Source organism: Bombus vosnesenskii, unplaced genomic scaffold (genome assembly GCF_011952255.1).
Source record: "Bombus vosnesenskii isolate JDL3184/JDL3185 unplaced genomic scaffold, Bvos_JDL3184-5_v1.1 scf7180000013270, whole genome shotgun sequence".
Lineage (NCBI taxonomy): Eukaryota > Metazoa > Arthropoda > Insecta > Hymenoptera > Apidae > Bombus > Bombus vosnesenskii.
The window spans coordinates 1,600,535-1,624,110 of NW_022882928.1; the positions used below are offsets into that span (position 1 = coordinate 1,600,535).

General features: G+C 36.1%; 2 protein-coding genes across 9 annotated transcripts; one reads left to right on the forward strand and one right to left on the reverse strand.

Moving 5' to 3' along the window:
* Positions 1-658: 658 nt before the first annotated feature.
* LOC117231014 (NEDD8) lies at positions 659-2,410 on the forward strand. Its single transcript, XM_033489042.1, has 4 exons — positions 659-857; positions 935-952; positions 1,318-1,430; positions 1,947-2,410. Exons 1-4 carry the CDS (start codon positions 840-842, stop codon positions 2,029-2,031), a joined length of 234 nt encoding a protein of 77 aa, XP_033344933.1. The 5' UTR covers positions 659-839; the 3' UTR covers positions 2,032-2,410.
* LOC117231008 (broad-complex core protein isoforms 1/2/3/4/5-like) lies at positions 1,479-23,551 on the reverse strand. 8 transcript variants are annotated; one of them, XM_033489026.1, is made up of 7 exons: positions 23,040-23,551; positions 22,684-22,878; positions 22,411-22,608; positions 22,146-22,322; positions 21,812-22,025; positions 21,679-21,738; positions 10,030-11,208 (listed from the first exon to the last, which is right to left on the reverse strand). In XM_033489026.1, exons 2-7 carry the CDS (start codon positions 22,867-22,869, stop codon positions 10,673-10,675), a joined length of 1,371 nt encoding a protein of 456 aa, XP_033344917.1. In that variant the 5' UTR covers positions 22,870-22,878; positions 23,040-23,551; the 3' UTR covers positions 10,030-10,672. The 8 variants fall into 8 exon arrangements, with proteins under 8 accessions (XP_033344921.1, XP_033344923.1, XP_033344920.1 ...); XM_033489030.1 differs by lacking the exon at positions 10,030-11,208 and adding an exon at positions 1,479-1,745 and having other exon boundaries at positions 21,812-22,322; positions 23,040-23,548; XM_033489032.1 differs by lacking the exon at positions 10,030-11,208 and adding an exon at positions 3,350-5,837 and having other exon boundaries at positions 21,812-22,322; positions 23,040-23,545.
* Positions 23,552-23,576: the final 25 nt, after the last annotated feature.

Consider the following 23,576-nt stretch of genomic DNA (forward strand, 5'->3'; position numbering starts at 1 on the left):
GTCATTCTTTATCACACATCATAGATAAATCGAAGCAACTCAGGGCTAAACTTAACAAATTTAAGTACCACGTCAAATGGAATTACTTAAAATTCTCAACGAGGATTGATTGTAAATAGTCTACCAAATAAAAAAAAATTCTTTATCGCAATTGGAAAGAATTTGAAGACTGTGAATGTTGAAAGTTGGAAGGATTTAAATAATTAAACGCTCTGTTCATTTGCAAAATAAAATTGTTTTATTCAATTCAATTTGTATGTTTACAATAATCGTACAGTTTTACAACGAGTTCGTAATTTTCTGTATAATAATTTGTGTAGTTAAATCATTTTACGGTGATTTGATTTCGTCGCAGGATTAATGGAGTTACAACAACTCGATACAAAAATAACGATCGAAAACTTACACGTGCATGTGGTATGGCGCAGCGTTTTGGTGCTTATTTTCGAATCGCCATTAAGTAACTGCTTTTAACCAATTCCGTATGGCCCGATACGAACCCGCATTCCCCCGCCCCTTATATATGCTCGTTTCACCCTTCAAAGCAAAGAAGGGTATAGTTCGATTATTTGATCGCTAGAGGCGGTAATTCGTGGAACGGACTTTTGGCTGTATTTCTTCCATGCTCGTCGGCAATCTCCCTGCTCATTTCTGCTATCAATATATACGTTCCCGAATTACCGTTAGATGGAGCTATAGAGACTTCTCACTAGATATGGTGAAGATAGAACATTTTATTCAAAGTTCAGAAAACCGCATTCGTGCATCTTTATGTCAATAGCTTTTAATTTGTAACCATAGAGTGATTATTTATTAAATTGTCTTTTAAAACATAAACAATGTTGATCAAAGTGAAGGTAAGAACATTGACCGGCGGAGGTGGACCTACGACATTTATAACAAGTTCTGAAAATATATTCTAACCTTGTTTCAGACTCTTACCGGAAAGGAGGCAAGTAACTGCAAAATAATCTTATGTATTTTAAATACAATTTGGCGATTTAATATGTAACATAACGTTTATCTTTATATACACATAGAAAAAAGAACAGTTATAGCAGTAAAATCATCATTCTAATAAAATCATGTTGTCAGTTAAAAATAGAAAATTTGACACTTGATGTAATTAATAATAATGTATTATCACAAATTAGAGTTTGTTTCCAATAATGGATATATTCTTCCTCCATTGTTATTTACTATTACTTCCACATATTGTTGTTTACTATTAAGTTTCACAAATACATCGTTAATATGTATGATTAATAGATGCATATTTAAGTTTAAGAGCAATCACAGATATCATTATTCTCATAGATTGAAATAGATATAGAACCTACAGATAAAGTAGAAAGGATCAAGGAGAGAGTGGAAGAAAAGGAAGGGATACCGCCTCAACAACAGCGATTGATATTTTCTGGAAAGCAAATGTAGGTATCATAATTGAATATAGAAATAATATACACAACTGTACAAGATAATTTGCTAAAGAGAAAATTATGTTTTAATGTTTCATTCGATATTGCTTTTAGTATGAAACTGCTTAAAGCATGGTGTAACACATAGCCCTACATTACAATAAGCGCAATAGTAACGAGATTCCTTCCGCATTCCCTTAGATGCGCAAACTTTACATCTTCTTGTAGCATTCATCTTCTTCGGTGTTGATGGAACATACTCTGGAAAGTGACTTTCTACAGTCCTTACTGAATCTGAGTCGTATAGTTGTCCTGGTTTTCTGGTTCCTGTTCCATCAATTATGATATTTTAACATCATTTCTTCTTATTTTCCCTTGTCAAATATATCTTATATTTACATTAATATCAGAACTGTATTAATTAATACTCATAGCTGTGTGTATGTGTGTGTGTGTGCGTGTGTACCTTTTTCATTATTTAACGACTGTGAATGTATCGTGAATATAAAAATTTTTGTTGTCTTTTAGGAATGATGAAAAAACGGCGCAAGATTATAAAGTTCAAGGTGGATCAGTACTGCATTTGGTACTCGCATTAAGAGGGGGTTTATAATTACAACATTCCTTGTTCTGGAATGTATGTGCGAGTGTGTGTGTGTGAATATTACAGATTGTATAAGATCAGCCACAAATATAATAGGATGCTTTCCAATGTTACATTCGCTGCGCTGTGTTTGCAAGGACTTGTAATCGTCTTTGTATCTCTCTTTGATTGAACGGTTACATTTAGAATTGAAATAAATATTAATAAAAGTAATTCAGTTATAGAAACCTAATATTTGCATAACCAATATCGTAATCATTTTTCAATTATATCTATTATGAAAAATATCCGCGTACAATATTTGTAGTATGAATCTAATTTTCCTAAGTTTGTGAAGTCTCCATTGAGGCGAGACCCGATCCGAATTTGAATAAATTTCGTTCGAAAATTCGAGCTCGTATCATTTCAATATTAGTTTCTATGATATTTGCTGTTATGAGTTGCCAGACTCCACTTTGTTTTGAAAAATCGTTGGCAAATGTTGCAGTACGCGGTAGAACTCTGCGACTCCTCGTGTCTCGATGTAATATGCCGTAGAAGAGCGGGCTGCGTCGTAAATGTTACACCGCATTTATTACAGAACCACCCTGGCGAATGCAAACTCCATTCCGGTATCCTTGTGTGTGCCTCTATAAATTTATATCTTCCTATAACTAACGCTGCAATAACATTATATCGCAATAAATATTTCGAGACGAATTTTAATTCTTTCAGAAGTACTTCGGCGATTGTTAAATACTAACATAAATGATTTTAACGAACTTGTTTTCTATACGCGTAACGAATGATACTTCAAATCTCACAAGTCTACTTATTATTATATAAACTAGTATATAGAGTAAAATAATGGATATCACAAGCATAACCTGAGATTCTTAACCAAGTATTAAATGTAAAAATTCTCAAAATTTGATCAAGAATTTTTAGTTGTCCGGTTGTCGGAGATATTTCCAAGAATCCCAGGAACATATATGTTTCGCGGTATACTGGTCGGTTTTAACCGCAATGCGTATTGTCTGTGAAACTGTAAAATATTCACTTTCCTACTATATTAAAAAAAAAAAAAGAAAAAAAAAGTAGGAAAAGAAAAGAAAAGGCAAAAGGAAAGAGTATGTTCACACACCACAAGCAGTACAGAACCGTAATTAAGAATACATTTAAAAGAAGATAATTGGTTATGTTCACATTTATATCTTTAATTGCTTATAAATAAATACCATAAATCGAGTTGAATGTTATTAGAACGCATCTAAGACTTAATACTGTATCCAGTACGTAAGAGAAATGCATCGAACCTATGTCTGTTCGTAAATTTTTGCCTCGATCGTAATTTCTATTTGATATATGCATATCACTTTCCCGAAAGATATCAACACTGGAACTTCCATTGTAAATTGATTTATTTACATTGCTGTAATAACATTTTAAAGCATACTGTTATGTCACTTTTAACTCACAAGCTCACAATTAATACATATACGTAACACGTTTTTAAATCGAAATGAAAAGCTTGCTACTACCGGCGCAATTATTACTTGACCATGTTATCTATAGACAGTTTGCATTTGTCCGTCTAGGTACGTGGTGCGTTCCGCGTTCGCGATATATGGTTAACCATGGGTTTATGAAATAAAGTTTCCACTCAAACATGATATCTATTATGTATATCGTTTCTTTCGCGAAAGCTACCCATGACCTGTTAAATGAAATTCGTTAATGCAAACACATCGTTCTGATAAATGCATTTAGTTCTTTTTTGCGTGTGTGCTTTAAAATACGACAGCTGCTTAAATATAATTTAATCGATGTGACGATAAGACAATTGTTGGTTGTGAAACCAATTTAGTAAACTATCATTAACACGTCAACTATCGTGCGATATACATCGTATAAATTCACGCTGTCACTCTAACATCTTACTTAATATCTAAAAGAAAAACGCATTGCAATCAAGTACATGTTTTACTTAATATTTAGTTAATGGCATAAATTCAGATCGATCGTTTACGAGATATCTCGAAAACTTCGACTTTACCTTGAAACTTGGTGCGATTCTCAACAGCGAACATCTATGTTTAGAACTACGCGTAACTCTACGATTAAGTGCTTCATCGTGCATAAACAATGTCTTTCATCGGACAAATCGATCTCTCTTTACGTATAATTTTGTATCGATAGTTGAAACGGAATGCCTGTATCTCGCGAATCAATCAATTCGAGGATAAAGTAAGAAGCACATCTTATAATTCCCATTCAGATGCACGTAATCGAAATGACGCTTTACGTTCATTATTTTTTAATTAAGATTTACTGTGTCGCATTACAAATCTAACGTACAATAGTTTCACTATATTCAAGCTTGAACATATCGTTCTAAAATATTATCGAGTAATTACCCCTTATTTAATTTTATTTATTTCTAAGAATTTCATTAGATATGATCTACTCACGGGGATTAAGTAGAATTTCCGTAAGGCTTATAGCGTAGAATAATCGAATAACTTAAGTTAATTAGCATTATCGATAAAATTAATTTATAAAAAAGCGACACGCACGACACTCAAGCGGTAAAGTTGGAACTTTTGAATGGTAACGCGACACTTCTCGACCTCGTAAATCGCGAAAGAAAATAATATACGAATAAGAACGAACGAGTTAAGAGACACAATCCGAACCGTATCAAACGATCGAAAATTACATTCTCGTCATATGGATTATCGGTGAACGAATCGTTTCGTTCAATTTTATACAGAGACAATGTTTACACGAAGCCACAGACGAAAAGAATAAAACTTTCAGTTCTCTTATATTCTCTTATACGCGTTCAACTGTGGTAAACATCTGGAAAGTTAATATGTAAAATGTAAAACTAGATAATTGTGTGTAAGGCACTGTCTATGCGATCCTTCAAAGTAGCTAAGTTCATCCTTATCGAAAAAGAAAACTCGAGCACGCGAATAACAGACGTGTAAACAGAGTCAGTGTAATATCAATATCGAGGTTGTTATTTAAAACGATTTTTACGACGAGTACCGCATGTTTCATTTGAATCGAGTACATTATGAGTGGAAAACGGTCGGCTGCTCACAAGTATAGCTTCTAATGAGTCGCAACATTTAGTTGTAATAATACGCATCTAAAAGTCTCGAAGAACGCCATTACTTGCACGCTAATGCAACGCATTTGACTCGACCATCCTGTTACTCGCATCGAAATATCGTAATTCTTCTATTGATGATATGGATATCTTGTATTTCATACGTTCTATCGCCTGTCGACTAATGTACACAACTGCAAGTTCGTCTGCACACTGTCGATAATCATCGCTTATCGAAAAAACTGTATTATCATCGATTTCGCAGTGTTTCATTGCGAACACAATATTTATCGAGGGTTTTTAACGCTAACGTGTTAATAATCGGGCGCGTAACAGAGATCCGTATGAAACATTGTCAACTTAAAAGTTTGTATCGTAAGCGAAGATACGATAAGAGAAAGAAACGTATTAACAATGGCTTAAAGTACTGTACAGTATTGACTAGAATTTTTATAGAGCGGAGACGCGTTAATAACGTTACACATTGCAATTAAATCTTTCGATTTCTTATCGCTTTACACTAAAAGCATAACGATGAGAAACGAAAGTAATATAAAAGCATACGCGCCATGTGACTGTTCGCATCTCTGAAAGTCGAAAACGCATGTTACCAGTATAGCAAAGGGGTAAGTATTATGTATCAGCTTGCGAAAATCAGAGAATTAAGAAATCCGTGGATATTTATTTCCCGAAGAAGGAAACGTGTACTCCTAGCTTTCTGCAGTAAAAAAAAAAGTCCAGCTTTTAGATACTGTACCAGAGGTTTCGACAGAATGAGATCGGGATTAGAAAATGATAGATACAAATTAATTAAGTCCCATGTTACTGTCCTCAAACTTTCTGCTTCACGCGAAAATTAACGGCAACGGTTAATATCATAAAACGTTACGCGAACGTTAAAATATTAAAATAAGAACTATGCAAGCAACGTAAGATTCTACAATTCTTGCCCCTGTCCGATTTTAATACTGTACATAGGGAGAACACGCTAACCAAATGGTTCACCTCAATGTGTACGAACGACAAAATACATGGCGAAACATCGGGTTATTTTAAAGGATGGTTCAGTAAAAGCGGGTTACTTCTCGGAGTAAAGAGAAAAGCGTTGACACATCGACGATGAACGACAACTAACGGACAAAGAAAAGGAGAAACGGCGGCTGAAGCTAAAGACAAAAGAAAAGAAACAGAAAAGGGAGAAATTGCCGAGGGAAAAGATCGGAAGATGTTTCTACTTGACGCGAACAGACAAGAAGAAAAACATAGGGGGACCAGGGCGGAGCGAGAAGCAACATTTCTCGACGCGTTCGAAAAAATTTACGAGTCCAATTCGTTTTTCGAGCTGCGCTGCTTCTGGATCGTTTTTTGCCATTGCATGTTATGTTTCAGACGCATGTGACGTCGCAGGTCGGTTCTACGACTGAGAGTGGTGTGACATAGGATGCAGGTAGTCTGGTTGCGATGCACTTCAAGGTGCTGGGTCAGCGAAGCAAGGTGCTTGTAAACGCTTCCGCAGAGTCTGCACGAAAAACGCCCTGGACCCTGCATCACCACTTGACCAGTTGTATCGCCAACATGCTTCCGATTGCGTCCCACCCCCCCTGCAACACATTAACAGCCACGTGACCCGCCGATTCCTCATTGCTTTCTAGGCAATTACATTTCATAAACAAATTGAGGGGACAGTAACACGTAACACAGACTAGATCATTGTTCTACCTGTGCTGGATGTACCGCCTTTCCAATCGGAAATGATAAATCACCATATATCGAATCCTCCGTTGATTCGCGTTTGTTCTCAGAGCCGACTCGTACGTATCGGTCGTGGCCGCGTCATCGTCGCGTCGATACGACAACACGATACGCACAGTAAATACGAAAACCGATCGCTTTATCCGGTTTGTGCGGCTCTGCGAGTTGCAATATCAACCAAGGATCCCTTTCGAATCATTACTTCGTTCCAGAAATATTTTTCATTTCATTCTATCTAATAATAACTTACATCGATGCGACACGATGTGATTCCGCGATCTTTATGTATCAACGTATTGCCACTAATATTATATGCAGTATATTAATAAAGTCCTATTGGTGTGTCAAAATTGAGAAACGAAAAAAAGAAACGTAGTAACTGTGAGAAGCGTGAAAACGTTAAAGCACAATTTAACATGGTACAGTGACAACCGCCAAAAGTAATAATTCAATTATACCGTGTTCAGAACAGAATCATTAATCGATGTTAATTAGATAGTTTTCCGTATTCATTTACGAATATCAGTACTTGATACCTACATAGACTACGTTATAAATAGACATCGCTGAACATACGCAAAGTATTCTGTCACCTTCAGCTCTCGTTAGTTAACACAATAGGTGATCTTGATAATGCTGACTCGTCGAGCGTTTTATGTTTTGCAAACATTAGTTCTATCGCAAAATTTTATTGTACAATATCGTACGTGTTCAAGTTCGAGTAATAAAAAAATGCGAAGCTTGTATCTATCGTTTGTGCAACACGCATTGTATAAAGTGTAACAACTCGTTATATACTTACTCATCTAGATCGATTCGTATTAAAGTAACAAGTTTAGTAAGAACGTAACAACATCGAAATTTGAAACCTTCGATTATGTTTGAAAAAAGAACTCTGCAGCATTCACATTTTGAAACTTTATTCACACATATTTCTTTTTTTCTTTTTCTTTTTTTTTTCTTTTTTACTTACATTGTTAACTTGCATAAGCCAAACATAAGATCGTGTAATGATATATTATAATATTTGTATATATATTTTTTAATATATTTATATTTATATATTTGTATTTGTATATTTATATATATTTTTATATATATATATATAGATACTTCTTATTTTTATAAATAACTAAAGAAGGAAATATCAATTTTTCTAAAGTAATAATTGGCAATCTTGTACTTATTTGTATTGTGGTTTCCGAGGAATGTGCACATTCGTTTCCTTTAAATTGAACGTAGACGTCTATCCATACACAAGTATAAGTAAACGCATGTACAATTCAATAAATTTCCTGCTTCTTTTCTTTAATTTGTAAAGTAAATTAGTATAAATAAAACACGGAGAGGGGGGGGGATAAAAGTAACATAGAAAGGAATATATCTCATCAAACGTTGACTCGTTCCTCTAATAAAATATCGTCAATTTTGAAAAAAGACGATTCGAAATTACACAATAAAACGTATACGTGCAAATTGTGCGAAGTAAAATATAATAAGCACGAGATACATATATATTATATACTCTCTCTCTCTCTCTCTCTATATATATATATATATGTATATATAGAACTATAGAACGCATGCGATCGCAAATTATAACTTAAGCATCGTTAATTTGCACAAAGAAAATTTGCTTCTTCGCATAATAAAAGAACGTTACTAAACTGTTGACCCACCCGTTGACTACCACTGTGATGTTTGCATTTCTGTTGATAGAGATAGTGTTTCTTTGTAAATATCTTCGTATAGAAACTAAATAGAACAGAATCGTACAAGCATCGAAAATCAGCGGCGTAGTCAACGTTGTGATTAATTTACGACAATTGCGCTAAATTGTTCCCTTTTTAACATTTGTCAACTAGCTTCGATTTGTACTTAGTCACGTCACAATCAAGTTCCGCAAAATATAGATTTAACGCTATGCTCGATTTACAACGTGTTGAAGAACTTTGGCATACAGCGAACAAGAGATCATATCGCATGTTGTCTGTATATATAATCGAATAATAGCCTCTTTATAATCGTACAGAAGTAAACGACTCGAATCGAATTAACTCGCGTGATAGAAGCCAAGCTTCTTTCGATATTACGATTCCTCGGATTAAAATAAAACTCTAACATAGAAAAACGAAACCGAATTAAAACTAAAAAGAAAAAGAAACAAGCAAACAATAAGCATAATATAATAAAATTAACAAAAAATAACATAAAGTAAAGATATTAAACTCTTATATTCATATCGTCATAAACGTATAAACGAAAACAAAGTTCTATCTATATTTCGTAGATAGGCGAATATGTGCACGTATATGAATTCGGCAAGCCTCTGTGCTTATAATTAGAATAGTACGGCGTAATGAGTATGTTTAATATCATAAACGTATATATTATGGCGAAATTTTGGTCCGGGAGTAACATACGGATTCTCCCAGACAAATAAATGAGCAACATAATGCCAATTACTGTCAATGAAGAACAGTTTGGTCGCTAAATACAAATAAAGCTTTTGTTCGCTCCACTTGAAAAAGAAAGAGCAACGAAAATGGCACGTTTCTCTAGTACACAATTGTACTTCCAATCAACGATCGAATACATTTTACACGCTGCAACATCGTGAGTACGAATCGTTCCTTGCCTCGAAGAAGGTTTACGATCATACGCGAACAAGAAAACCATCAAGATCGATCGAGATGATTGAAAATAAAGATAGAAGCTTCTAACGGCCGATCCTGAAACTTTCGTCGAGGCGGAAAAACTTAATTGAAAAGACATCGAAGCTTCGAAAACGATCGAACGTTTCCGTTCAGTCTCATAGTCGATCTATCGTTCAGGACTCTGCGAAATTTGCATATTCACGGCCGATCGTACAAAGAAAGATGCACATTCCTCCTTACACGCTATTAAGTACCGAACTCATTTGACTAGATAAAATAATTTGCCTTTTTCTTTCTGTTCTACTGCATGTCTTTGGTTATAAAAAACGTTAATACAGGGTTTCCTCGTCATTACGCACGCGATATCTTCTCTTTCTTCTTCTTCTTCTTCTTCTTCTTCTTCTTCTTCATCTTCATCGTTTTCTTTTCCTCCGTCTTCGCCTTCTACTCCTCCCCTCTCCACCACCTCCTCCTCCTCCTCCTCCTCCGTTTTCATATGCATATATGGATGTACATAAATGGACGTACACACACGCATGTGTACAAATGACTAGGGTATAACGTAAAGTGTAAGACAGGTGTCTTTAACATAGGCTTCCCGTCGACGACTAGAGTGACATTTCATGATATATACATTTCTAGCGAATTTCCGTGTTAAATTTGAAAAATAGGGCGCTCGTGATGTCCCGTTTCTCGATTAATCAAACAACACCGGAATGCTAATCTGCTATAGGTAAAAACGTAATAGCTTTTTGGTATGCTTAGCTCGTGGCTACGATACGTTGATTACTCGTTTAGCAGGAATAACTTTCACGCAAAAATATTCCGATCTTTCGATCGCAAATCATTTTGAACGATTCGATCGACAAATCGGATCGTATAAGCAAATATAAATAAATATACCTACGTGTTAGAATCTAAAGAGAAGATATTTATAATCGAAAGCATATGTTCGTAGGAGAGTTGACGCGTGCTATATCGACTCGAATAGTTTATACGTGTACGAGTCAAGAAAAAACATGGCAATGACAATAGGTGAGATATAGGTTCAAAGGAGAAGGGGACAGAAAGAGTGGAAGAATCGCGCGCGCGTTTATCCTCTTTTCCGTCGACGGGTGAGTGGATTCGGCAGGATATGTTCACACTAAGGAATAGGACTAGATGTGATTCTTTCGACGCTGCTTTCTCTAATGCGTATAGTAGTATAAGTAGCATTAGATTCGAGGCCAGCGGTAGGGCTTCCGACGTTTTGATGGGCAATCGCGGTGGAGGAGACGGAAATGGGCGTTGGCAGGGTGGTCGTAACATCGGTCGCCGTTGAAGCGCCGCTAACAGTGGAGACTATGGGAACACCGGGAACGGTGTTGGTGGACGCGGTTCCGGTTCCAGTTGGGGTTGCAGACCCAACAGCGGCTGCGGCTGCTGCGGCGGCGGCTGCTGCGGCGTTTGCGACTGCAGTTGCAGCGGCGGCGGCGGTCGTCCCGACGCCCAGCCAACCGTGCCGATTTTTTAAATGTCGCTTCATGTGCGTCGTGCGGCTCAGCACTTTATGACATACCGGACATTGAGTCGTTCCTTTGTGCATGTTCATGTGTTTGTACATCGAGTCCCGATTCCAAAATGTTTTACCGCAGAGTTTGCACGAATGCGACGGCTGTTCGATGACCACCGTACGAGAATCTAAATCAGATATAAACGTTCATGGTAGTACGTACGCCCATGTTGTGCGAGCAATCTGACACTCACGATTATTACGTCTATCGGTCTTTAATCTCGTGCTCTCTCATCTTTTTGCGTATCGTCGCTAAAGCGCGAACGATCTTCTACACAACCAATACTATTCTCATCGATAAGCATTAGAAAATATCGATCGCACGCGATTTTTCGCTGTTTTCTCTAATTCGTTCATTTCCTGTACCTTCCCTTCTTTCCTTCCTTTCTTCCTTGCTTCCTTCCTTCCTTTATTCTTTTTTTTCCATTTTCCTTCTCTCCTTCTCCCTCCCTACCTCCTCCTTTCTCACTCTCTCTCTCTCTCTCTCTCTCTCTTTTTCTTTTATCTTATTCAATTATAATTACTTTTCTGTTATCCTACTTGCAATTCACTCGATCTATGCATCAACGGCTCGAGGAGACGAACGATAAGAAAAGGCAGCACACACGATGAGTCGTACAAGAAAGAGCAACCACGAGGTGGTAAACACGCAACTTTAAACTTTTGGAGCAATCATGCTACTGTGAATTGTGAATACAACGTTTGAACGACAACCAAACAATGTATATACGTACAAAAAATGTTCAATATTCATGCAGAAGAATATCAGAAATCCTATTTCAAGGTATATCGATCAGTTGCAGTTAGAAATGCAATTGAAAATCACAAAACAAGCATCTTGTAATTACGGTGATCACACATTTACCTTATATATGATACACAAGAAATTAGATTTTCTGTGAATTTTCGTTAAACGCCTGCTGTGTGCAGTGAACCGACAATCATGTATTCCTTTTGATGAACATACGTCTATTTGTGAGACTAGGTTCATGATAATGTTGTGAATATCGGGCGATAATCACGAGTCGTCATTGGTTACATTTTCGTGGACGCGGTTAACGCAAGCGCTTGTCAACGGAAAGAAAGGAAAAGAAAAAAAAATGAAAGAGCAAAAGAAAAAAAAAACAAAAAACGATACATCTTATACGACACTTTTATTTTTCAGACCACGCATGTACGTACAAAACAAGAAGCGATAACGGTGTATGGTAATTCTTTGCGCCAAACACATTCTTCTATAATATTTACAAGCTACGATGCAATGACTTATCTTTACATAATAATTTGTTCAACATTTATAACTATAACAAGAATTCCTTAGTAAGAAACAGAGAAATCTACCGTCTTACGTTCCGTACTTCCAAAGAGATGATTTGTATATTTGGGAAAGAATCGAACTCAGGAGCATGAAAGGCAACGTGTCGATTTACTGTTTCCCTCTCTCTATCTCTAGTATCGATTAATTAATCTAGTAATCGATTAATTAATATCTCTGGTATGTTTCGAACAAAGATAACAAGTATAAAAAATCAATCGGGCGTTCATGAAAAATTGTTCAACGATAAAATAATAAAATTATACCCAGAGGGTTTCCATAATTTATATATAGATTATATAATTATTATGTACACGATATGTACAAATTCAGCGATCATGGCGTAAGCCATACTGTGCAGGATACGTATTACTGTTTACGGAGTAATGGATATTCCATGCACATACGTGATAACACAGTTTTACGCTTGGTCGTTGCCGACTATCGTGATATGTGTACACGAATAAAATATGAAAGCGAATTGAAAGTAAGAGCCGAAAGAGAAGAAGCGAATGCAAATGATTGACATCGAAACAGTAGTGGATCGATTTCGGTATTTCCTCGCGTGGAATTAAAAGTACTAAATTAAACGTGAAATTCACAGCCTATGATAATATAAAACCAGCCTTACAATTCTTACAGTTTGTTATTCAACTGTTGTAAACGTCATAAGTATTTCTAGTTGCGTGAAGTTTCGTGTTATTTAACATTAATACCATGAACATTTAACATGTGACAGCGCATCGTATACTTCCGAGCGAAAACAGCCTGACAGATCGGACAAATTGTATCACCCCTATGTATACTACGATGATGCGCCAAAGAATCACCACGATTATAAGTACGACCGCAGACGTCGCATACCCAACGACCACTTCGATCATGAAGAGGCTTATGCCTACGTCTGATCCGCTCGTAGCCGAGGCTGGTCTGTTGCTGTTGTTGTGGTCGTTGCTCCTGTTGTTGCAACTGCTGCTGCTGAAGCTCGTGTTGATGCTCATGATGATTCCCAATGGGCGTTGTATCGTGCGTAGATTCTGCGCACACAATCCAAATTGTTCCCATACACACAGACAGCTTCGTACTTATGTGATAAAATTTCACTGTTTTGCATGTTTCGAATCTTGAAAACGGGATTTTAATGTTTTCTGCGGTTTCGTTCATTGCTTGCCCTTGCTCTGTATTATTTTCCTAATGTCAATCTATCATGGAAGTAACTTGGTTGAATTTTGACGCGTCGAATATCTTGAAAATAGCGATCGTGACTTTTGCCTCGCGAAAAGGAAGAAAAGAAATAGGAGCAAGGGAGTAAGATCGCGAAGGGGATACGTCGTAACGGACGGCTAAAAGACAGGCAAGCGAGTGTTCGCAGAGGATTTAGGACACGTATCGCAAATAACCATCGTCTTCTCGAGCGTGACTCGCCTCACGAAAGTATATCTGCTGTATAGCCACTGTAAGTTGAAAAATTCCCACAAGCATGTTTAACAAAGCGTCTGTTGCTAAAGAGAAAAGAGAAGATTTTCTCGAGTACCGGAACAACAAGAAGCTTGAAAATGTTAACGTTTCTGTATCGATAGCTACGGTAATACGAATAACCGAACGTTAAACGATCGATTTCAATGTTGTCCTTTCGTTAATTATCTTTATGATCTTTGAACGAGTGAAACAAAGGATGTAGTTTTTGGAAAGTTTTATTACAACTTTCTAACAGTGATTCAAATATGAAATATATCTTTCGAGACTGTTTTAGTAAATCGTATACAAACATCCTGTAATAACGTAAAACTTTCAGCTATAAATAGATACGATGTATTAAATTGTAAAAATTAAACGAATAGGTATAGCGCATCGCACCAACAACAGTCGCATTTCTCTCGTATTTCGAACAAGTAAATAATCGTTTACGAAATAAAACAAAGTATAGGAAACAAAAACTAAGATCGATCGAATCTTACTTTATAGCGACACGAGTAAAAAATATTAATTAATTCTTTGAATCGCTTATTTTCTAAATACGTTTTCTCTCTGAGGAACTTTACGTTTTCTCGCGTCATCTGTCGTTGATGGCACTTTGTTCGAGTCTACTGACATCAGTCTATTTAACACGAATACAGAAAACGATTGACAATAAACCAATCGATTCTTGCCAAAATCTCTCGTGTCTGTTCAAAGGTTTAAATATATCAAGATTTAATGCGAACGATAAATAGAAGAGGTACGCATAAGAGTATATTCCGGAGATTAGAACAGCTTAGAATCGATATGATACTGTTGAGTCAGAAAAAAAACTATATATATATATATATATATATATATATATATATATATGCATACATATATACATGTATATATATAAGAAAATAATAAATCACATTAAAAACAATCACGTTGGAAACGTTAATGTTTGGTCCAGAGACACGCGATGGTCACCGATCAACAGTATCACGACGATATCGATAGTTCAGCCGGTTCTTTCTATCCGAAAATAAAATATAAGGACGATAAAAAATAAATGTCTCCTCACGAGGCAGTACTATGCGATCACTTTCGAAAGTTCAATTTAGCGTCGACACTGAACGTGCACTTGTGGATGCGCAGCAAATGAGCCTTCATGTCGTAACTTCGACTGAAGATGCGCTGACAAATCGGGCACCTGGTTTGCCCTGTATGCAAGTCCTTGTGCAGTGTCAACGACATGGGATGCTTGAAACCTTTCCAACAAATTCTACAGCGAAACAATAATTCTGTATCCGTGGACTGACCGTAGTCATCGTCCGAGACGAGGTCCGCGGTTGCAGGACCGGCGCTACCACCCCCGCCCCCTGCGGTATCTCCTGCTCGTTCTACAAATAAACACAAACACACAAGATCACCTCTATATTAACTAGAACACACTATGTGCCGTATGCAAACTTAGATATCGCGTTCTCGACAAGAGACACGATACCGTTCAGTATCTTTCACCTCTGCTTCTTACGCGGTCGTTACGCGGTTTAGTTCTTACGAAAACACCGAAAAATCTTTCCTTTCCTATCGTCTCTGTAACCGCAAACGCGAACGCGAACACGAACACGAACACGGACACGGACACTGATATGGATGCGAATGCACAGATCATTTGAAATTTCAACGATCCACGAACTTTTTCTTGGTATTCGCGACGATGGATCGTTTACTTTCCTTCGCGATTTCGGGCACGGTCGTTCACACGATGTGCGTTGAAAGCTTAAGCTGATTAGATTAAATCTAATTAGACCATATAGAGAGACAGAGAGCATATGACACCACCGAAAGGAGATACAAGCCCGACAAGGCCCCAGGCTATTGAAATACACCGAAACTACCAACCACACGATATACATATAATATACTTCTAATATTGTAATAACTCCATTTATCAAGGAATGTGAAATTCATTTCATTTTCCTTTCCTTCCTCCATCTTCGTTTGCGCGTTTACTTAGCCTTTCCAAGGATCGTTCGCGTGACGTGGGTTTTAAGGAAGATAAGCTGTCTTCAATTACAATATCGCTTCGATTCTTTTTATTAGAAAGTTCGCATGTGTTTCACAACTTTCTTCTAAAGTTGTTCATTCGAACCGAATCATTTACAACGTTTCACGTTGCGCTTTTTATCGACCCAACGCCTTACATAACACGAGTATTTGAAAGAAATTAATTGGACGGCATTTTATACTTGCGAATTCTGACTCTTTGTGAATCTTATAAATCGACAAATTTGATTCTAAAAAATCTATGCTAGCGGGAAGATTAAATCAACCAGTTCTTCATACTATGAGCGATGTGTGCAACGATGAATGTCAGTCTATAAGTGCTCGTACTAGAAAGCACGCTATATCGTTATTCGCCTTATGATTAAGTCCATCAGATACATACAAATACAAAAAGCATTCATTCGACACTATTTAGCCATTAACAAACTTAATTATACGAGATCTTCGGAACGTTACGACAATGATAACGATAATGAACGTAGGATTTTTATAAAACGCCTTTTTCTCTCGTAGTTTGTACCAACGAAATGGTTACTCCTGACTCAATAATAGTAACCGCGTGACACAGAAATTCCACGTATATGTAACTGTATGATTAAACAAGTTATTTTCACCAACTAGTCGACTTATCGCGTAATGAGTAAGCTGCTTACTTTTCACATATCTATAAGTTGAATATAATTGGACCGTGATTATTGTAACGAAATCGTTAAATATAATGACGTTCGACTTACAATGTGAATGTTTCGTGAAATGTACCAAGATACAAATAAAAATGATGGTAAAAATGACAAAACAATATATGCGTAAAATATCACCACATATGCGTACCTCGTAAAAGAAAAAAAAGAAAAAAAAAAAAAGAAAGAAGGGCGAAATAGACATTGGTACTCCGACGAAGGTGACCAAGTATTTGTATCTAAGTACCATCGACAAAGAGTCGTAGAGCATTATCATATAAATCGATAACGAATTTACTCGTCGCAGTCTTATGTAGGTATAGAGTGAAAATTAAATTAAATAACGTTTCTTCTATTATGCTAGTGTGAGCATATGAGACAATCAAGCCATCGAGCGCGATCAAGTTACTAAATATAAAATACAAACGGTTTGAAGGAATATCCATTGTTTGGATAATAACCGGTCAGTTAACTGATAATTTACGACTAATATGAATTATAAATAAGCACTAAATTGTTGTTACATTGTAAAAAATAGTTGACAGGTGGACAATACTTGCAACGAAGCAAGATCGTATTCGGAGTATGATAGGTTTCGAACGAGAACGTTCATTGTTACTTCCTTCACGAAGTAGCCTCTGTGCCGAAAGACCAGAAAATAAACGATTAAAGTATTCTCATTGTTGAATAGATTGAATTGTACACGCGCGCGCGCGTACATTATATTAAAATAACAAAAATGAAAACGCAACACTATCACCTAAACGTATTATGCATTTCCTAGCTGCTTCGGCGAGAAGGTTGCGTGCAGAACGACCACGCGTCCACATCGAGAACACGCGAAATGCGCTTCGCACCCAATAATTTTGCGGAATAAAACCGACGATCACAAGGCACGAAAGAGATTACCGGTTGAAAACTAACGTGGAGAGTAAACGTACGAAAGCAGGATAATAAAATTATTCGCGATCGCATCAGAAACAGAAGGAAAAAGAGTAAAAAAAAAAAAATCATACGTTTGCTAATAAATACACATGCGTACAACTTGGCCGAAATATAACATTTTCGGTATCGACCAAAGAGGAAAAAAGAAAAGAGAAAAGAAACCAACAAAGAATGTTGTTCCCGTTCTAATGCTCATTTTCTCCCTCTCCCTTTCCCTCTCACCCTCTCTCGCTTTCTCTCTCTCTCTCTCTCTCTCTTTCTCTCCTCTTTTTCTCTTCTTCTGTTTATTCCCCTGTTGTTTCTCACTATCAATTCACGTCGTTTTCCCTTGTCGTAGATGTAACATACAGAGAAAGTCGAAAAGCACAAGGGGTGTGTGATTAGTCGAGTAACGATATTAACTCAGGGTGGTCGGAGGGGGCGAGTTGGTGCTATGGGGGCGGGATGTGCGGGATGGCGCGCATTTTGTGAAAATCGACGAAACATGGCCAGCGGCACAAACAGGCATTGCAGGGCCAACATTTGAAGCGCGTCTGCCTGAGTTTTCCACGTGATGTGACCATTCCGCGCTGCTTGCAGTGTACACATACTTTTCCGTGACCGTTTGCTTTGCTGAGGCTATGCGGCTGACCAGATACGTACGTAATCCCTCCTGAAGAAAACACATTGGCCAAACACTTCGGTTAGTCAATTCTTAAGTATATGTGCACATGCAGGCAACCATTAGTAAACAAATTTCTTTAACGACCAATCCCAGCACCAACCAATCCCGTAGCCGTGAAAGCCAGTCTAGAGTATCAGCGATACCAATACCAACGATATATTTTTCGTACGTGTATGCGTGTATTTAGATGGAAATGTAACATTGCCAGGTGCTAGCCGAATCTGTCGATCACCGGTCTTTCCTTCTCGTTTCGTGTTTCTCTTCTCGAACTCCTCGATCGAATTTCTCTCATTGCTTCCCGCCTCGATAATAAAATCGTTACATTTTTAACTTTTTCTCCTTGCTACCACCCCTCCCTATTTCCCCTCCTCTTTTTCCCTGCGTTTGCAACGCAGTCTGGCAACTATCACGTATCATACGTGCGTTTGATACATTTTACATACGTATATAGTACGTATATCGCGCGAATGCTGCTCCTTCCCATTCGAAAATCAAGTCCTTCGTGAATCATCTTTCTCTTTTTGTCTTTGATCGTCAAAAAAAGCCGTTCGTTCACATGTATTTCTTTTAATATATCTTTTATTTTATTTTGTCATTTTTAACTTCGTTACGTGCCTCTGCTGATCATCGTTCGGAAATCGTACTCCCTGTTCGGGCATGTGTACGTTTACTCTCTGCGCTCCGAGATTTCTTATTTGCATGAACGTAAAACGACAATGTCGTTAAAGATTTGAAAGTATCAAGTTGAAGCCTGCCTGGTCGTTTTTATATAGACAGAACAATATATTAAAATTCTGATAAACGATTGTGTTGCGCTTGGGTAATCGACTGTAAGTTTGAAGATCGATCGACCGACGCTTCATCGTCTTGATAAATAATTCTTCGATTCAGTATGTTATCGCCAATTTGCTGGAGAGCAATGGGTCGGCACACGATTACAATTTAACATCGCTTCACGCTCAGTTATAAAAAAGTTTAGCGCGTACAGCGCGAGCAAAGGAGAGTAATCCACGCACACACACACAACACTCGTAATTCTAATATAGAGCATCAGTTCGATCGCCCTTCCGCGCATTAATAATAACATACAAACATCCTCCTGTATCGTCTATATCGTTATTTACATGATTATTTCACGCCTGAAATATTGTTACATGAATTGTGTACACGATCCTATTCCTTTTTCGGTTTACAGTTTCCGAACGGAATTTTCAATACAAAAATTCTTCTAGAAACCCTGTTTCCGGGCCTGTTTCCGCACGCAAAGGTATAACTATCGGTAGACATTAAATTCGCGTTTGTTCGAATAATTCATGCTCCTGTTTTAACGATCAAACGATAAACACAAAGAAGCTTTGCTTACCTACCTGCCGAAATTGACTTTTGAACAGGTCAAATGTATTTCGGATCGGGTCGCGTTAAAAAATTCTTTGCGGAACAATTCGAATTATATCATGTCTGAAAATAATCGCGCTGTAACAATTGACTATGACGTTTCTACATAAGAAATGAAAGTTTATTGGCAAAATAATTGAACGTTCAGTGAAATAAACATAATACTCCCATTCCTATCGTGTTTCAAAGGCTCATCGATTCGACCTGAATATCGGATACCCACGCACCCACATTGAGTTTTTCGAATTTACGGTACATTATATAAAAAGAAGAAATGAGTATATAACAAGATGTTCGGATACAGAAAAGGATCATTTACATGCCATTATCGCCAGCACCACCACCATTGCTACTTACTTCAAATTAGTTCTTTTACAAGGCTACGAAGTTTTGTTGTAAAGAAAAAAAAAAAAAGAGGGATGAATATACAAGCTTGCAAGTTAATCTTAAATAGCAATACAATTAAATTTCACAAATCATACGAAAATCATAGATAAAGGAAAACGAAATAAGTATTTCATTTACAAATGTGAATTTCAATCGATGCGTCGAATTCATAGCATTGGAATATACACAGAACCGTGTAATAAATAATCTTTTGTTTTTTGTTTCTCTGAATTTCCATCCATACTTTCGTTATATCTACATGAACGATAGAGACAACGATGAAATTAATGAATTTAAGATTAACTTTGCATGCAAGTGAAATCAACATGTGAGATATGTATGTATTTGCACCACACACGTGCGTGCGTGTCCTGCGTACAGTTCTGCGGATTCAAAGAAATTACCTCATACCAGCGTTGAAAGATATTTTAGTGTATACACAGAAATATGCTTACAGTTAGTGCTCGGAAGGAACGCAGTAGTGGCTTTATACGAGTTATTAAGGGAATGTTGATGATTGTCGGCACACATACAGCACTTGGCAATGCTTACTAATATCTACAGTTCAACCTACACCCGAGTGCCTATGCCATACATTTACATCCAAAAACCATGCATATTTTATATTATAGTACAGTTAAATGATTAACGGAAATAAAGTAACATTTTTTCACAATAGAAAATGCATTTTTTTTTTAATGATTCCAAGATATTTGCATCGATATTTTACTACACGATCGTTTTAGTTAACCCGATCCTGATGTTTTTATTAAAATAATAAATTTACAAACAAAAAAGGTAAAAACTATTTTAAACGTAAGATTTAAAAAATCTGATATTCGATAAATTATAATATTTTTAATGCGAGTAAACTTTTTCATAAAATTTTTAATTTCTTGTTTTTTTTTTCATAAAATCGAATCTATAAGTAATAACTGGAATTTTTTGTCTGAAACCTATTCATCTTGAATTGATAACAAATCTTTGCTGCAACCACTATTAATGGCTTTAACTTTATCAGTGTTTTGTTAACAAATTTTTTATGTGTAACGATAATAGAAAACTGTATCTACATTCTATTAAATTTTTACACTTTACGTCATAAGAAGTTCACGCAACTTTCTTTCAAATTAAGTATATAATAAAATTAATCCCCTTTCTTCTATGTATATAGTCTGCATAATTTTATCATCAAATTCCGAATAATTTAAAATAAATAGAAGTTATATGTAAAAATACGCATAAAAACAATTTTGTACCCATATTCAAGTAGTTCTTTATAATATACTAATGATACATATATTGTAGGACAACCATAGTTTGGTGAAACGAAAATTGTTTTTTTCACGTTTATAAACATAAAATGCACTATCTATCGATAATTAAATATCATTTTAAAATTAATTAGGGATCATTAGCATCAGCAATATATGGGTACAAAACTTAAAGTTAGTTTGCAGTGCCATTTCTCTTAATTAAATCTTCGATATAAATATCAAATATCATCATATTTGATTCAAATTGTTGTACTAGGAATTACAGATTCTATTATGTTATGTACATTTTATTGATAATAACTTCTTAATACAGTTCTGGTAATTGTTAACATTTATTTTAAAAAATTAAAAGATATGGCACAACCTTATATCGTGTGTCATAGTAAGATAAAGTAAATACTGATTAGGGAAACACTTACCCTGCACTGCTTCTTGTGTTAATCTTTCTCCAGAAGTACTAGGTTTCGAAAGCAAGTGCCCTAGTTAACAAACGAGATTATGCAACATATCCCTCTATGCTTTAAAGATAAAATAAAATAATAAAAATCTTACCAACATCAGTTGTTTGATGTTTGAGATCCAAGCTATCTGAAGTAGACTGATTGCTCGAATAAAATGTCTGAGTAATATCAGGTTTCTGATCATGATCAGGAGTATTAGATGATGTATCTTCTATACCAATCTTATTTAGCGAACTGTCTCCCAAACTTTGTTCTTCGTAACTACAGCTACTTCCATCTTGTACTAAATATTCAGGCATTTCCAACTTTAAATTTGGCATTAGTGGTATTATTTCAACAGGATCCGAACCAGTCGTTGATTGATTTTCGGAAGTTTTATTTTCAGAATCTTTTGAAGATAAAGCATTACTTATAGTCTTATCCACATTTGTATTTGCATTTTCTCTACATTTTCGTCTTTTGCTCGGTGGAGCATCAGGTTGTAAGTCAACAGCATGATAAGGCATTGGAGATGAAGGTGACTTATTTCTCTTGTCTGCTGATGTTTTGCTAGAAGCATTTTGAAGTTGAATTTCAGGTTCATTAGGAATTTCTATGTCATCCTGAAACACAGTTTAACGCGATACAAATGTATTATTTTAATTTAAGCAGAAAATATCTAATCATATTTAACAATTTTGAAAAACATACCTCTACTAAACTATCATTATCTTTTCCTGTACCATCGGTAAGGCCCTGAACAGCAAGCAGTTCAGCAGTTGTTAAAAAACTAGCTAATTGTTCCTGAACCACATTTACTTCACCCTGATACATAAAATCAACCAATGCAGCCAAATCATCAAATTTTACATTACGAAATATTATAACAGGATGCTGACATGGATTTTCCTAAAATAGAATAAGTATCATTTATAAAATATATGTTAACAGTAATAAATTATTAAATTCTTAATTTCACTCTACCTTAAATAAATCTCTAAAATATGTACTACATGCAGATAATAGCATTTTGTGTGCTCTTATTCTTTTTCCTTCGCAGCTTAAAGTTACATCAACGAGATCTTCTTCTGTTCTCAGTGTATCAAAAGCACAAGTAATATGTTTTAAGTAATTATTCCACCTAAGAGAAAACTGTTGGCTCGAACCCATGCTGCTTTTCTGAAATAAGACAGCCGTATTGTCCAAATGTAAAAAAAAACATTGACAACTTTAACAAAAGTGTATAATCACAAAAATTAGTATCTGCATAAAATTCATAGAATATAAGTTACATTACATATTGTAATTTCCATATTTAATAGTCTTAAACAATGGTTTACCGTATTTGCAATTAACGAGCTCCAAAAATAATGAGTCAGGTCAAAAATTTGTAGTCTTTAATATGTAGCACGATTAAATTGTCAGTAACGATCCTAAAATGACTACTGAAGTGATGAAATTATTTAAAAAGCGTGGAAGTAGCGTTGACTTGTTAGTCCTGATACGTTTTGCAAAAAATAAAAACTGTAAACAGTAAAGTGGAATAAAATTTCATGGCACTGTAGGAGGTTTCACGGGTTCCGCATGTAGATGAAAAGTGGCGTCGTTCAACTAAATGATTTCAACGTTATGTAATTGCATCGCGCCAGACGATCTTATGCACGTTAAACGATTTTTCACAGAATTCTGTCACTTTAGAAGTTACACTTTTCGATTAAATGACAGCTGGTAGCCATTTTCCTTCAGGAAAACGCGTAAGATGCGCGGAAAGAACTCAACTTCCTTCACAAACCACGCGCGATGCGTGGGACGATTCGATGCATGTGTGGAACACCTTAAAGGCGTTGTCATTGGTGAATTTTCATTTATACTGATAT

Bases quoted from the DNA above. Each gene is read 5' to 3' on its own strand.
- LOC117231014 (XM_033489042.1), top strand. The intron at 1,431-1,946 runs GTAGGTATCATA...GTTGTCTTTTAG, and splicing joins ATATTTTCTGGAAAGCAAAT to GAATGATGAAAAAACGGCGC.
- LOC117231008 (XM_033489025.1), bottom strand. From the start codon at position 22,869: ATGGGTTCGAGCCAACAGTTTTCTCTTAGGTGGAATAATTACTTAAAA. The intron at 22,323-22,410 runs GTATGTTTTTCA...ACTGTGTTTCAG, and splicing joins ATAATGATAGTTTAGTAGAG to GATGACATAGAAATTCCTAA. The intron at 21,739-21,811 runs GTAAGATTTTTA...TTTGTTAACTAG, and splicing joins ACATCAAACAACTGATGTTG to GGCACTTGCTTTCGAAACCT.